Raw genomic sequence first — 16,836 nt, forward strand, 5'->3', positions numbered from 1 at the left:
GAGAAACCTGTTTGTTATCTTCTTATAGGAGCCAACAGCTTTTTGTCCACAAAACTCCAATTTTATTTCTGAACAGACAACAAGTATGGCTGCTCCAGGCCCACTGCAACATCTAATTCTTTTTATCTATGGACATGTAGTTCCTTGAAACATCCAGTTATAGAAGTGGATCCATCTGTGCTGAACGATTTTTAAAAAAACCTGAGATCCTTAAATATTGACTGTTATTATTAACAACAAGGGGAAGTTACCACTAAAAAAATTAAAGTAGTCCCTTTTTTCAGTAAAACTCTTAAATTTACCTTGAGCTTTCCAGACAAAGTGAATATTCATAACACAACAGTGAAATTTTGCAATAGACCCGGTTCAGTAGATGCAGATGATTGTAACCTTTATGGTTTGGATGACTGACTTTTCTTTGCCAGACTCATAATCCTGCAAGGTGGTTAGAGAATACAGAACATTTCACACCAAAAATGGTTTAATGACATAGATACTCTTCCATAGGTGCAAATCCCAGTTGATATGGGCCCTGGTTTTGCCAGGTAAAATGGGAGATGTTTTGTTTTTTTCAATAATACTGTTTGTTTTGGTGCCAAACATTGTTATGATCCAGCCATATGTGTTCATTTTTTTCCTGGTGCAGCTGTATTCCACAAAACAATCCAGGTACATATTTCTGATACGCAAACAGCTACTACATCTGCTCTCCCCACTGGAGCAAGTATAATTTGGGTGTCTAGGGTTAAAACCTAGCAAAATCCCAGGACTCCCCTCTGGGGTCAAGGGCTGTCACCAGCCCCAGAGCGGCTGTGCTTATTTTCAATCCAGAGGACACAGCTTGGGATTCAGGGGCCAAAAGCTGGTACGATCCAGCAGGGATCGAGATTTTTGCAGCATACATCTTTGGGGAGGCATTGGGCTGTGGACTTTTTGGTGCAATAGGAGCAACTACATTATTTGCCATTCATGCTATGGAGTCAGTGGGAGCCAAATATTGGATGGGACCAACTTAGTTCCTCTGTCAGCTCCAGGATGCTGTGATACTTGCAGATCAGGATGTGCCAGCATCCAGCCCTTTTTGGTCCAAGGGAAATGACCATGTGTATTTCTTTTTGAAGCAGAACAGTTCAGAGTCTGGAGGCCACTGCTTTCTGGATAACACAGAAGGTCTAGAATCCAGGGTTTCTTTCAAGCTCGTTCTCTCTATTATGTAGCAGGTTGGGATTTTTTTGGTGCAGTGAGAAACAGCTCCGCTTGTTTTGGATTTCGTTGGCATAATGTAAGGGCTTGTGATCAAGAATGATCAGGATCCAGTTAAATCCAGGTTTTACATTTTCCCCTCTTAAGAGAGTAAGGCTTCGACATTTCCTGCCTGGGAAGTGGTGCAGTTTATCTTTAAGGAGGATAGAGAAATAAGAAATGAGTCTCACGTTGCATGGGTGACATCACTGGCTTTTGGCTCAGCGCTCTGTATGCTCGGTCTGTAGGCTTCGGCCAAGGCTGCAGGGCTCGGTGTTTGAACAAGGAAAGATTCCCAGGTGTACAGAAGATTGGATTTGCTATTATTTGGGTTAAAAACGGTGAAATGAGATTTCTAAAGCTTGGGGACTCCAGCCCGCCTTCTGTTGCACTTGATATCTACAAGATGGGTGAGTTATTCCCATTAAAGAGAAAGGGAGTGAAAATTTAAGGAGAAAGAAATATGTCTGCATATATAACTACTGATGCCGGGGATACGATTCGTACGAAGCTGCTGAGCTAAAAAATCTCAGCTCCGACGAGGAGACCGGGCCATATGGCAGAGAAATGGTGCAGCCCGAAAGCTGTTGACAACAGTTAGGGGCTGCTTTCCTCTCCCCGTGTAAGGTGTGTAGCTCCCCCCCACCTCCGCCCCTCCGCCCCTCCGCCCCGGTTTGTTTTGGTTCGGTTTCCCCCCGACCTCCCTCCCCTCCCTTCAGCATCCTCAGCATCCTCTCCGCCAGCCGTAGCCCTGCCTGCCTTGATCTTGCAGATGGCTAACGTGCCGCCGTGTTAGGAAAACTGTGCACAACACATCCCAGCGCCGGGGACGGAGGAAGCTTCTCAGCTGCCGGCGGAAGGGGGGGCAGCAGCGTGTGTGAGTGTGTGTGTGTGGAAGGAGGATGCCGGGGCCGAGGGCAGCCCCCCGCGCTGCCTAGCGGGCGGTGCGCGGCCGGCGGCGGCTCCTGCCGGGCTGCGGCTGCTCCCGCCGCCTCTGCCCGGCCCGGAGCCGGGAGGCTGCCCCAGCGCTGCCCGGGAGCGCCGGGGAACGAAGGCAGCGCGACGTTCGGCTGCCTGGATGACAGCGCCTACGACAAAAGCGGGAGAGTGAATGGCAAGGCTGGCAGAGAGAAGCCGAGGTGTCTCCGAAGCCAAGATGCCAGTGGCTGTCAGCGAAGTCTGCTGAGGGAGAGACCCGTGAGTGCCCGCGTTCCCAGAGCCAGCCGGGGAGGGGATGTTTTAACCACGATTTCAAACAGCAGCAGCAGCAGCAGCAGCGACAGCGGCAGCAGCAACAACAACAACAGATTGCTCCCCCCCTCTTGCTCCCTCCCTTCCGACCCCGCTTTAAACCCGAGCAAGTGACCGACCGTCCAGACGATGATGCTCTTGCTGAGCCACTGAGAAGGAAAAGGCAAGTCACCCATTCCTGAAACCGGGACAACTGGCTGCTTGCAAGTGGGAGATGTCAGGCTGTTGAACTTTTCTGTCCTGTGATGATGCTGTAGTGAGCTCGCTGATCTGAAAGCCATCTCTTCTGGATTTCTGAGTGGGCCAGATTGCAAGAGATTAATGAACTGATAAGCCATCACATCTCTTCAGGGGCATTCAGCCCTTCAGGCCCCACCACTCGGGTGCTGGCAGTGAGGGGGTCACTGGTGAAAGGCTGTGTTTCTCCTCACCAGGTCTCCTCTGCAGAGGAGAAGAGGCAGATGAGACTCCAAGACTGCCTCCAGGGCAGAACTTTGTAGTGCTTTCAGCATCCCTCTGCAGCGTGGATGTGAGCCACGGGAGTTTGGGATGTCTGAGGCAGTCTGTGCCAAGTGACACCTAGCAGCTGCCCCGGTGGTTTTTGCGTGGTCTCACCCCCAGCGGCTTTGCCTGTTGTGAAGATGTCCATGGTGTTTCTGTGAAGCTGAGGCATGGCTGCTGGAAGGTTACTGCTCTATGCTGGCCTCTCTTTAGCTCTGTGTGCCCTTGGCATGCTGGCTGTGGCAATCTGCTCTGACCATTGGTATGAAACTGATGCCAGGAAGCACAGAGAGAGGTGCAAGAGCATCACCACTAAGAGAAATGATCCTGGCTTCATTTATAACTCCAACAACAACCTGCCTCTCAGGGCCAGCAGGTCTAGGTTGGACCGCTGGGAAGGGAAACTCCTCTTGGCAAGAAACAGGAGGCAGATCTTTGCTATGAGCGCAGTCGACGAGTGCAACAGACAGTACAACTCCACCAATATGGGGCTCTGGAGGAAATGCCACCGACAAGGATTCGACCAGGAGCTGGAGGAGCTGATTGCCAAAGGTAAGGGCTGTTTTTTTACCAGATGAACATGCCAAGCTCCCTTGAGATAAGCAGGGGCTGAGCAGAGCCATTTGGGCTCACAGATGGGAGCTAGCGTCTCTAGCCAAGTACCTCTCCTTTCAATAGGTGAACTGGCCTGGCTGGGCATTGCTTCCAGAAGCACTGCCAGGGCAATTTCCCACAGGATCTCTACTCCTGAGACATGGGGCTTGGGAGCAAGAAGGCAATGGGCATGAGAACACACACACCCCGGAATATCTCTTTCATGCCTCTCTCTCTAATCTTGATATAGTCTTTCCATCACCATGGTATCAGATTATTTCCACACACAAAAAAGAAGTATTCATTAAGCAGACACTGGATTTTTTTATTTTATTTTTTAAAAAAAATTGTTTGACCCTGGTGGCTCAGGCAAAGCACATAGTATTTTGTTGGAGGCTACGTATGTCTGTGCTTCATCACTGCCTTTCTGAATGCCCCATCCATCCTGAAATACACCATTTACAGTGCTCATATGTAGGCTTTTTCTATCCTCAAATGGAGAGTAAACAAAGAGAAATGCTAAAGAGCAGGAGGAGACCCAGCTTGCTGTTTACACTGAGCTATGCTTTGGAATATTTTCAATATCTGTAAAACATTACATTAATTTATTAGAAAGGAATAATTTTCTCTTGGGGTGGAGATGCATCTGTTTGCCTGTAACATTTTTGTGCTCTATTTTGTCTAGTCTTTTGGTCCTTTGTCTTAATTTTTTCCCCCAGGGTAGTGGTTCAAGGTGATGGTCATTTTGCCTGAAATGTTTCTTTGATCTGAAGTATAGGAAGGGGCCACATGCATAAACCCCTACCTAAACAGAAGATGCATGTTTCGGCAGGATGGTCAGGGTTTTAGTGAAGGATGACATCTCTGCTACCCACAGCATGGTTACTCTGTACTACAAAATAACATTTTCCTTCCATGGCTCTCCTGTTGCAGTCAGAAGATTCCCCATTGGTTAATTTCCATTGTAGTGAAATTATTGCTTCTCACACATAGTGCCATCTTCCAAAATACTTGTCTTTCAAGAGTGTTCTCTATCCCCAACTCTCTGGATAGCCTTCATTAATTCCCTCCTCAGACATTACAAGTGGAATTATTGCTTAAAGCTACTTAGGAAGGGTGTTGTCTCACACCCAATGTTTGCCCATGCACATGTTTTGTTCCATGTGTTTTATAAGTGAGCACTAGATGTGAGTAGCATGGTAGAAACTTGTACCAAGCCATCCAAGCAGGTGGTGTACCTGGATCACTGCTTGGGATCTTGCCTGTGTTGCTAGGGACCCTTCATATCCAGCTGCTAGTTAACAACTCCTAGGAAACAGATTGGTGTCTTCAGCCCCATTTGTAGAGGGCAAGTGGACATGTCGAAAGCCCCTCAGCACCCAGACACCCTGCTGCTGGTTCCAGCACCAAGGGAGTGATTGCTACTCTCCATCTAGGTGAGGATGCTATGTGCTGGGCTGGCCATGGTGAGCTAGATTGTTCTGCCACTTGTGCTCACTGTGCTCGGGGCATAAACAAATTCAACCTTGACAGCTGGCAAACGTGTCAACAGAGCTCACCTTTGCAAATGGAGCTGTGGTTATTAGAGAGGATTTTCATCCTGAAATAAGTGAGAATCTTTCCTCTTTCTCCACCTGCCTTGTCCTGGGATCAGGAATGTCCATTTCTCCTGCCTGAAACAGCTGAAATTGCGTGGTGCTGGGTTATGTGTAATGGCAGCTCTGCTAAGCGTTAACCATAGGGAAAACGTGACAAATCAAGACGAGGTGGTTAAATGAAGGAGAAGGTGGTCTTTGAAAGACCTCAATGTAGTCTGCTTGTGTTTATGTATATGTGAATGAATGAGTGTGTGTGAGTGTATGAACTAACTCTAAACATACAGCACCCAGCTGGTAGCCAGGGATTCCCCGGGCTCAGGCGCAGTGAGTGTCCCTGCACACACACTCCTGGATATGTGTGTCTGCAGATGGCCAGAGAGCCACTTCACAAAGTCACTGCCCCCAGGTGAGAAGTGCAACTTGTGCACATAAAGAAGCTGTGTGCAAATATCTGGGTGTGGCGCTCCTTGCCTGCTCTGAAGGATTTCTGATATGCTTCTAACAAATCTCATTGTAGGATGAGAGAAGTGTTAAAGGAGGGAGACTTGTAACTTTGAACAGCAGCATTTTAGTTCATTGGATGGCCTTTCTGGGGTGAGGATCTGTCTGTGCTATAGCTCTCAGCCATGATGAAGAGTCACCCATAAATGCTATAGAGGTGTGTGTTCCTTTGCCCCCTCTAGACTGAAACACAGAAAAAGCAACTATAATAGCAATTCAATAAAATAAAGTGTTTGACTTGCTCAGAAATAAAAATGGAGATGTTTCCTTTTTGATCCTCACTTATATGATGGAAGTGTAGTAAGTGTTATTGCTGTCCAGTGTTGAGAAGAGCTGTGAGTTCAAAGCAAGTCAGGTATTCCAGGTTCATACCAACAGGATCTATCATGAAAGTGAAAACTAAAAGTTTTTAACTAAAAGTTGAAACTAAAAACATCTCTCACTTCCATGAGGGATACTTTTTTGGGAGTCAGGAATTGCAGGGATGGGTGTGTGGACAGAGCATGTCATGTGCAGATGTGAGGGGCTGCAGATATTCTCTGTGTGTAGTGTTCAAATAACCTGACTGGGGTTACACATATCCTTGCACAGATGAAATCACTTTCTGTGAGATCCAGGGCAAATACCTTATAAAAGAGGCTCTTATTGGTATATAGAGATTTAACTCTCTTTCCTCTGTTAATCTAATGTAGTATACCTCTTCCAGAAGCAGATGAACTAATGCAGATTCTGGTCCCAAATCTGGTGTGTAATGTTATATATAATTGAATATAAATTTTGTGAAGTGTTTTGTTATTCTGTTTGTTTGTTTTTAAAGCTGGACAGGATCTGTGATCCATTTAGTTTAAAACAGATCCTACATTTTTCCCTAGGCAAAACTTCCAGTATTGAGAATGGTCTATTGAGATTTGTCTATCAAAGTATAACAAAAAATGGTCATTAAGAGCCTAACTAGCTTTGCAAATACCCTGCAGTTATTCTGCTTATGAACTCCGCTGAAATTAATACAAGCTATAGGCAATGGCTTGTGGCAGGATCAGGAATTATGGTACTTGGCAATATTCTGATACCAGTGATTTTAAAAACCAGTTCTGTTCCTGAATAGTTTGGGTCGCTTCTGTAATTCTATTCTGTATTTGCTTTTACTTTCTTGGAAGTAAATCAAGACCTTTATGCTGGATTTTGATAGAAAAACCGGAGATCTGTTGCTTCAGGTTTTTAATTTATAGGTATAATAGATAGTAATACATATATAAAATAGTTGGTCCTATTTTATTTCTTCTATACTTTTTTGCTATTTTCACGGAACCCATGTGCATATTTCAAAATAATACAATTAGGTAAATAGGCAGTGAATTAAAAGAGATTGGAACTGATGCCTTCATAAAGCTGACCTAGAACAGAGGCTAGACAGGGTTAAGAATTAAGTACGTATTTATTAAAAGGCATTAAAGGACACATCTTGGGCAGTACAAGAGCCTGGACAAGGCCACACCCAAGATGGACCCCAAATGGTCACAAAATGGACAACTGGTCATGAGGTCTCACACTTACACATTTTGGTCCATTTACATATTGGGGTTAACTGCCCAATTACAGCTCCAGGCTATGAAGTCCCATCTTCCTTTTTTGCTCTCTTCAGTCCAACTGTTGTTTATGCTTTTGGGCCTGAAACTTGTAACGATTGTCCTTGGTACCAACCTGGAAAAGGATTGTTTTGTCTACCTACCCTGTGAAGAGAACTTACTGACACTTAATATGAATCTCAAAACTACACACCTAGGCAGCACAGAATCCGAAAAATATGAAAGCTAAAACTTAAGGCATCATTTTCCCCTTTTAGTAAGAATATCCAGGGAGAGGCAGACAAGCATGAAACCAAAGACCTGAGGAGTATTCTAAAGCTGCAACAAAATTAGGCAGTTCATTTTTTCTCTTTGTCATCATGAAAAAAATAAATCAAATCAGAAACAACAGAAATTACAATCAGTAAAGAAATCATTAGAGTTGAACATGCAGTCTGAGTTCTCAGTCTTGCTAACTTTTACTCAGCTGAATAATCTATATTTCTGCGAATGGACTACTTGGACTGAGGGAAAGCATTCTCGTACAGAGGAACCAGTGAAAAAGAAAGAGCTAACAGAGCTGTTCCTCTGATTCTCCTCTCACATCTGATCAAGCCTTTTAGCATCTCAGGACCAGAGTTTCACTCCTGATTCCTAAAGCCTTGCAGAGTCAGGAAATGCTGGCTCTGGGGTTGTTCAGCACAATAGTCTAGATTTCTTCTGATCCTCATATGTTTGTCCAGTCTCCTCCACAAACTGGATAGCCTTGCTGCTGGAGGCCCCTTTGAGCAGTGTTCACTCTGTCCTACCAGATCCACTGTTTGCCTGTTTGCTATGGAGTTTCTAGCAAAAGCAGCAAGCCCTCGCCCAAGCAGCAACTCTGAGTGAGCCAACCAACTCCAGCACTAAGAAGCCATAGAGCTGGGATGCAGGTGAGTGTCTGGGAGAAGGAAAAGTTTATGTCCTGCTTTGGCAACCAGTAGTTCACAACTCCTTGTATACAGCTTGTAGTGAGCCAGAAAAAAAAAAGGGAGCCACAGAGTCTGCCTGCATCCTATGGCAATGTTGCTCAGATGCTTTCCTTCAATAGCTGAGAGGAAAACAAGAAAGGAAAAAAGGGAATTACATCATTTAATTATAAGGGTACAATAAAGTAGATGAAGAAGTTGCACAATAACCAGAGTCTGTTCCATTTAGACAATTACTACTCAGAGGACCTTTCATCTTGCCTTTGGAAGGCTGCCAGTTAAACCTGACTGGATGGGGCTCTGCTGCCAGCCATTGGAATCCAATTTTTATTAAAAAAACCCCCCAGAATTTACAATGACCTTATTATTTCAACCCTTCTTCTACCTTCCTTCTTCCCCTGAGATCTGTGGAAGTCATAGTAAATCCTATTTTTAAAACATTTTATAGTGAGTATACTTAGCCCGTGCCACCACTGAAAAAACCCCAAAATCTAAGTAATTCCTGTGCAACCTACCTCCACCTGAAATAGTACACAAGATTTCTGTGATGAAAGCATTCTCTGGTTTGGTTTGTCAGACGCATGGCATAACTGAGGAAGAAAGGCTTAGCAGGACTACTCCAGCCGTCACTAGGGATTATTTATACACAAATGGAAAGAAGCTACTGGAGAGAGGCTACTTGCAGCTATATCTAGGAGCAAAAAGATTTATTTTTGTAAAAATTCTTGCAATACCTTGCAATGCTCTAGATTTGACTTTTAAAGTGCAATGGTTTTGACAGGTAAATTAGGACAGCCATTTTTTTCATGTATCCTTTATACATTGAAGACTCAAATGCTTTGTTTAAAATCTGTGCTTGAAATCCTAACTGTTTTCCAAATGGACTCATTAAAAAAGGGACTTTATTGAAGTCTTGATTCTGATCCTAGAGAAGTCAATAGTAAATGTTTTATTGAACATGGCAATGCAGCAAGTTCAGGCCTTTAGTGTTTCCTTTGAGGATAAAATTGTCCCTGGGTAGAAAGGCCAGTGCAAGGTCTGTGCTCCTTCCTGTCACAGCTGGAGTTCTGCTGGAGGCATCCACTGAAATTCAGGCAGTAGACAGCACTGGAGTGGAATCTTAGGCTATCCAGGTATTCAGTTTTGCAGTTTTTGATGCAGAAATTATTCTTAGTCTGTTGATGTGAGACTGGAAGTCAAACAACTGAGATACAGCAAAGCCATCCTCTTGTTCAGGGATTTTCTAAAATCCTTTAGTGGATGAAATCACTGGTTCATGTGTATGAGTTCCAGGAGGATTTGGCCCATCATATTTTGAATAAGCAATTTAATATTTTAATTGCATCAAATTTAAATAGCAATTCATTAAGAAGTTTCTTTGCCACAAGTAATAAGAACCTGACACATTCCTCTGACACATCTGAGATAATTAGTTTGATAATATATATCTGCTAAAAATACTAAGAACATATATGTAGTTTAACAGAACAGCAACGGGTTTTAATCATGACTTTTTAAAGGGCAAATTTCAATCAAGCTGCTGGCTTTCAAACAAATTTGCCAGTGAAGACAAATGGAAATTTTGCCTGAGTAAAAATGACAGGATCATGCCCTTCTCAAGAGAAACTGATATTTGCAGAGCTGCCTGCAGGACTGCATGCTTAATTCCTGTTCATTTAATTGAACATCCAAATCCTTCTGAGAAATCTCAGAATTTTTATCCTTTCTGCCTACCGCTAAAAATTTGTAAAAGCTGTGGAGGAAAGATTTAATATGAGTGCAGTTGTCTTCTATTCACTGTAAAAATAAAAAATTGAAAGATAATTTTACTTTATAGAGATGAAACGGCCTGAACTATTTTGTCATCTCCCACAATAAAAATCCATATTAATATTGCTTTTTCTCATTGAAAAAGTATTTCTGTGCATTTAGAAATGCTTCAAGAGGGGAATGATTTCATTAACTATTGCAGAACCGGCAGGTAAGAAGCCTTTATGTTTTGTAGGTTTAGCAGAAATAATGACAGTCATTTATAATGTGAGTTACTTAATGGCTCATTGCTCACAAACTGCTGCTGGAACTCTTAGCTACACATTTACCTCTTTAGGATCAAAAGAAAGAAATGAGATGGTGTTTCTTAGTTTTTAAGTAATAAATAAATAAATAATGTGGATTCTGGAATTCAAGTTCCCTTAACAGATCAATTGGAATAGAATCCACTTAAAAGAAAAGAATATAAACTAACATATTTTCCTGGCAGGAGAGAAATCAGAGCAAAAAAAAAAAGGAAATTTATCCATTTTCTTTCTCATTAGACCTAGTTATTTTATAAATAAATATTCAGAACTGCCCAGCCGAGCCTGCCTGAAATCATAATCCTTCATAGATAAGTACCAAAATAGATGAAAGAAAGATAGTACTGCAGTTAGGGCAGGGGCTTACAAAGCCAGAATTCAGTCCAAGCTCTGCCATAGTCTTTTTTCATGACCTCAGGCAAGGGACTAAATCTCTCATACCTCAGCTCAGTAGCAGTATAATAGGGATTTCGTTCACTATTAATGTCAGTTCGCGTTCTACCCTCAGATTTACAAGCCTTAATCATGGATCAGAAATCATGGATCAGAAAAATGTCTCTGTCCTTTTGACATGTGGCTGCACTTTAAATATTGGCAGTGAATGCAGCCTTATGAGAGAGTACGAGACTACAAAGTAATTATGCTCAGTGTGAGCGGTAGCGCCTTTAGAACACCAGGAGGCAAACTGCATTCCTGTAAGCACCACAAAATGTGGGAATCCTACAGGAGTTGTAAAGAAGGATAGTGAATAAGAAGTGTGGATGTTTATGGGATGGTCTTCCAAAGACTGAGGAATGGCACCAGAAAAATCATGGGTCATGTCTGCTTGAAATATTAATAAGTAGGTGATGGGGATTGACCTCTTTGGTTGGCTAGTAGGAAGAAGTTGACATTTCCTTAATGAAGACAAGTGGATTACACTAATGAGATAGATATGGGGACAGCAGTCTACAGCTGCTAAGAGAAATGATGTGGTCAGAGTGATGTGTTAGGAAAATCACATTTCTAGCAGCATCCTAAATGGATACATGGAGGGCAAGTTTTGTAAAGGTCAGAAAAAGAAATATTGTAGTAATAAAGGCACCAGGTGATGAGAGCCTGGATGGTGAAAGGATATGCAAATCTTAGACGTCCTCTGGATCTATATACATTGTGGGACATATGAGATGAAAATGTTGCTGCAGTTCTTGACCAGAATCACAAGAAAAGTAATAGCATTGTCTGTGGTGATCTAGAGGGGAATTACTGAAGAGAGCATATAGTAAAGAAGGAAGAAGACCATTAGGAACTCTGTTTTAATTACAATAAGCTGAGCTTGTTATATGTGTATCCATGAGGAAATATTGAGATATTGTGGGTATGGACCTAGGGAGACAAGTTTGTGTTAGAGGAGCGAGCCTGGAAATTTCTTTGTGGAGATCAGAGCGGAATCTGTGTTTGTGCTTGAAATTACCAAGGAGTGAAATACAAAAAGAGGAAAGCCCCGTGAACCCAGCGGATCTGGGAGAAGAAAAGTGTCTTCTGGAGGGCATGCAAAAGGAGCAGATTCAAAGGTGGTGCAATAGAAGTGAATAAGACCATGGTAGCTGAAGAGAGTCATTGCTTCAGGTTTAAACAGCACAAGAGACTACTGCAGGTAGCCAGTGTGCTGCAGCAGGTGAGAACAGAGTATTCAGTGCTGAAGATTGCCCAGTACCTTAAAGTAAAAACTTTAGCACTGATTGCAAAGGAGAGGAAGCTGCAGTGAACTAGTGGGGAGGAGTCCAGGACACGTTTGTAGTTGGCATATTCAGAGAGGTTGGTGGGGAAGGGAGGAGAGGAAAAGACATGGTATTTATAGAGGAAAATAAATGTTTTAAGATGAAAGAGTGTTTTAAGATGAGAATATTTTAAGAGGAAAGAAGCTGGATGGTATTTGTGTCATGAGAGTAAAGAGGCAGAGGGGCGTGAGAGGTCAAGGCAAAGAGAGAACAAGAGGACGAGCAGCGGTAAGGAAAGGCAGGAGGTAGGGTAAGACTGGCTCAGTGGCAAATAAAAGAAAGGAAGAGAGCCACATAGGAAGTTTTTCATCTGTAGGAGAGAAGAATGGGAAAGGAGTTGTAGGAGGGGAAGAGGAAACAGAAGGTAAAGCGGCTGGAATAGGAAGATCATGGTTTGTCATTTTCTCATGGAAGAACTGTGTGAAATAGTGCATGACAGCTGAAGTGGGGGCTGGAGGAGGCAGGAGGGCCTGAGGAATGAGCCAAATGTGGCAAAGAGGTGATTGTGACTGAGTCTGAGATTTAACTGGAGTAAAGTCTAGGAAACAAGCAGAACTGAATGGGGGAACAATGCGTTTGTAGAGAAGAAAGTCAGGCAGGAGGGTTCCCATCAGAGATGCCCTGCTGTGTGAGGCATAGCAGAGACCAGCTGGTATGGATCAGCTGAGATTTGGGGTTCAGGGCAGGAATAGCTAGGGGAAAGCAAAGCAAAAGGTCTGTGAATGAAAGAATGCAGCATGGATAACATCTACATGTGGAGAAAGGAAAGGAAAGATAAAGAGGGTGATAAAAGAATAAGGGCAGGCAAGAAGTCCTTGATGCTGATGATCTGAGGTGACAGAAAGGGCTAGAAGGCTTAGTGTGAAGAGGTGGCTGGTGCTTGTTGAAAGAGTCCAGGGGATTGTCCAGGTGGTGGAGGAGAAGGATGGGGGGAAAACACAGAGTTCAGTATGAAGCCCTGCCTTTTTGGTGACTGACTGGATCAAACAGAGTTGTACACTGAACAGAGGAGACACTAAAACATACAGCTTAAAGGGCAGAGAAGTCACTACCACTGACTCTTCTATAAGTTGCTCTGCCTTCCTGCTGTGAGTTTATCCTGTGTAGCCTTACAGAGGTGTAAGCATGGCTGCCCCCAGCAGAGTTCAGCAAGTTTGTCCAGTGCTTGTAACAGCCATACTTCAGTCTCAGCTAGACTCTCAAAGAAGATAAATAAATATTAAATATTAATTCAGGATATTTTCCACAAAGTGGTGTGTGTGTGTGTGTGTGTGGAGAACGGTATTCGCATAGCTGGGGGCTTTTAAGGAAAAGGAATTCTAAGATGTCCTGTATACACAGCAATATGTATCCTGTTAAGATATCCCAACAGATTGAGTGAAAGACACAGAGTCTCTCATTGAAGCCCTTATTTAATTCTGAGAGCTTTTGTTGGGTTTGAGTTTTAGCAACAGACTTTTCAAAAAACGCTTCCTAAATGTATTTCTAGACTTTCTAATAGGATGAAACAGTTATGCTAATTTTATTGGATAACAAAAGCTATTTGAAAAGATCTTTCTGTCTCAATATGAATGTATTATTCTTGTCTCTGTGTCTGTAATAATCAGTGCCTATCTTTCAGTATGCAAAAGAACCTTTGTAGTGTAGTTATTTTTTCTTTCTGCCTAGTGGTCACTTAATGACATAAATATTATAACAGAAACAAACACAAACAAAAGGAACAAAAAAGTCTTCAGATGTTACAGGTGTAGATTAGGGTCACTAGACTGATTTTGAAGAGGTGATGATTTATGGCAGCTGATGATCCAATTACATTGCTTTGTTTTAGGTGCTTGAGTGGCCCTGATTAAGAGAGTATACGAATACTGTTCTTGCTTTTTAAACATAAAGGAATTTGAAGACTGGAATTATCCCTGTTTTACACAGAGGACAGTTGCTCAACAGTGCAAAAGTTCTGCAGGACAACAGTTCACATTGGAAAGAAATTTGTCATCGTTGAGCCTTAATTACATATTTTACGTTAAATTTCACCCCCTTTTTATTTACCAGTTCCCAAGACTGTCCAGTTTTGCTTATTGACATTCTGTAATGGTTAAAGAGAAAAGGAGGAACGTTATTGTGATCAGAGAGACAAAGGAGCCAGCCAACAGGAACAAGGGAAATGGAAAAACTCAAATAACTTAATGGGCTCAAATTGGGAAGTTGGACAATTTCCATCTCAGTCTCCTGAAAGTTGTGACATTGCAAGTCCAGTAAAAAGGATTTTCAATAAATCTGTCTAATTAAGGTGGTACATTAGGAATGAAAAGTAGCAAATCTATATTTAAAGAAAGGAGCAAAAGTTGTCTGGGCCACAGTGGACCTTTTAGTTTGATCATAATAATACCAAGCAGTGTTTAAAGCAAGTTTTAAAGAAGTGATTAATTAAATGCATAGGCAAAAATGAAATAAACATGGGAGGTATGTTTTCCTATTTGAAGTGTGCCAAACTACCCTGATATATTTTGCTAGGAAGATAACTGGGGTTCAAGATAAGAAAATGCCTTAGACCTAAATTATCAGGATTTTGGTAAAGGATTTTATATTCTGCCCCTAAGGAAATGGTTTATTGCAATATTAAGGTAACTAGTACACAATTTACTGAGTGTTTAAGGAACTGAGGGAAGGCAAAAAATGATAAGAGGGGACTTATCAAGATGAAGGCAACAGTACAATTCCTGAAGTACAGGAATTCTGTGCAGCATCTTTGCACAGAAGTTAGCAGAGCTCATTGAAAGAACTTTAAGCTAGATTTGAAGGGGGAAGAGATAAAGCCAGGCTTGTTAGAGATAAGCCTGAGGGCGGCAGGCCGATGTTTTAGGGACAGTGTGCTAGCAAGGCCCTTTGGTTTGCTGTTGCAGTGGAGGTAAAGATTGGAGATCCATAGGGCAGTAAAGACACAAGATTAGTGGTGTGTTGGAAGGAGAGACTGTGACCTTTGGAGAAAGAGGCAGGCAGCTCAGGAGGACTACAAGGATGAGGATATGGAGGAAAGAAATTAGAAAGGCCAAATCCCAACTAGAATGATTTGATGACCGTAAAGGCCTTTTCTAACTTAAATATTTCTATGATTCTATGACATATTGCCTACTATGCAAGAAGAATGAACAGAGTCCTTTCCAATATTGTGTCCTTGTGAAACATCCATAGGACTGTGAAGGATTAATTTATTATTGCTGTTAATTTTTTTTTTTTTTTCTCCTATGAAAGAGCATATTCAGCTCTGTATTGATCAGGACCTGATGGAAGGGGTGTTTGTCACTGAGCTGCCTGACACCAGCCACAGGTGTCTGGTGAGAGGAAAGGGACCTAAGGCAAATCCAGCTGCACTATCCCAGCTGCTTTGTCTTTCACTTAGATCTGAGCCACACTTTCATTCCTGTGACACCCCACAGATTCAGGAAGGACTAGAGATGAGGACTCTGAGCACTTAATGCATACTTCACCTCTCCTTGAAATAATGTGGTTAGTAGGGTCTTTGTTTCCTGGCTCCCTCATGTTCTTTCATTTCAGATTGCCTCAGCTCAACAACAACAAAGGCCTGTTAGAGTCTCAGCTATTTATATTCATAAGCCAAGAGAATGCAGAGTCTTCAGCTTCTTCATTAAAACAGTTTATGTAAAATAAAAGAGAATTTCCGTACTATATTTAAATGTTCAGAATGGCTGGCAGCACCAGAATTAAATTCATCTTCACACATATTTAAATTATCATGAGATGTGTATTTCAGTTCACAAAATGTTCAGCCCTTTGGCTGGTGATGTTGGATGAGTTTCCTTATATTGGGATGGATTTTGGCACAGGATCCACCACCTTATGAGGACTAAACACCCACTATGGGCCTCATTCACTTGTGTGTGAAGCAAGAGACCACAGTCCTCAAAGAAGTTTTTGGGAAAGGTCTTACAGAGAACATAAAGGCTCCACAGCACTAAAGGTAGGAAAACATCACATGGGATGGTGTTTTGGGGCTATAGTTCAGCTCCCAGGAATGGTGGCAGCATGATGACATCAGTACAGAGCAAGACAAGTGTAGATACTCTTCTTGTCTGGAAGTTCAGAGAGAATTGTCTAACACTCCCAGTGGCAAAGCTGCTTCCTGCATTACTGGGAAGATCTGTTATCCAGCCTTCTGCCTGAGCACCTGTGGTAGTAGGGCTGTATCTGAGGAGGATCAGAGAAGGGATTCCTGTTTTCTGTTTCCACTGAGGAATGACCACAGTCTGATGAACAGGCCCAATTCTGCTTTGAGTGAATGGGAGAGGGTGGTAGCAGAGACCAAGCAAGGGGAGTGTGGAGTTTGATGGCATTGCCTCTACAGGCATGTCACATATGTGGGAGCAGCTGGATTTGAGGTCCTGTGCCTGTGTGCTGAGCTGTGTGTGTGTGAGCTATGCTAAGCCACTACACACCACTGAGGGTTTGGAGCAAGGGCTGAGATAAGTGTTTTTCTTGGCTCATTTGTGTAGACTTAAGCCATCCTTTTTCAATGAAATAATATTTTGTGTCCAAGAGGAAAGAGGAATCCTTTCTACCTGGTGTCCTGAGGGGCCTCCAGTTTTCAAATGCTATTCCTTCTAACTCATTGATCCTGGTGGGAAAGGTAGTCACAGACTCCCAGAGCATCAACTTTGTGGGGACGGGAGCAGGACCAAATCTCATTGACCACTCCATAAGGTCCATATTTTTCAGTGATGAAGTGGCTGCAGAATGGGCCAGTGCCTTGGCCTCTGGACCTGGAA

General features: G+C 42.8%; 1 protein-coding gene across 1 annotated transcript in view; it reads left to right on the forward strand.

Moving 5' to 3' along the window:
- Positions 1-3,164: 3,164 nt before the first annotated feature.
- LOC131573058 (transmembrane protein 178B) overlaps positions 3,165-16,836 on the forward strand; it is a 215,153-nt gene continuing 201,481 nt past the window's right edge. Inside the window, exon 1 of the mRNA XM_058826639.1 lies at positions 3,165-3,546. Within this exon, the coding sequence (XP_058682622.1) occupies positions 3,165-3,546 (382 nt within the window). The remainder of the gene's footprint in view (positions 3,547-16,836) is intronic.

Source organism: Poecile atricapillus, chromosome Z, assembly GCF_030490865.1.
Source record: "Poecile atricapillus isolate bPoeAtr1 chromosome Z, bPoeAtr1.hap1, whole genome shotgun sequence".
Classification (NCBI taxonomy): domain Eukaryota; kingdom Metazoa; phylum Chordata; class Aves; order Passeriformes; family Paridae; genus Poecile; species Poecile atricapillus.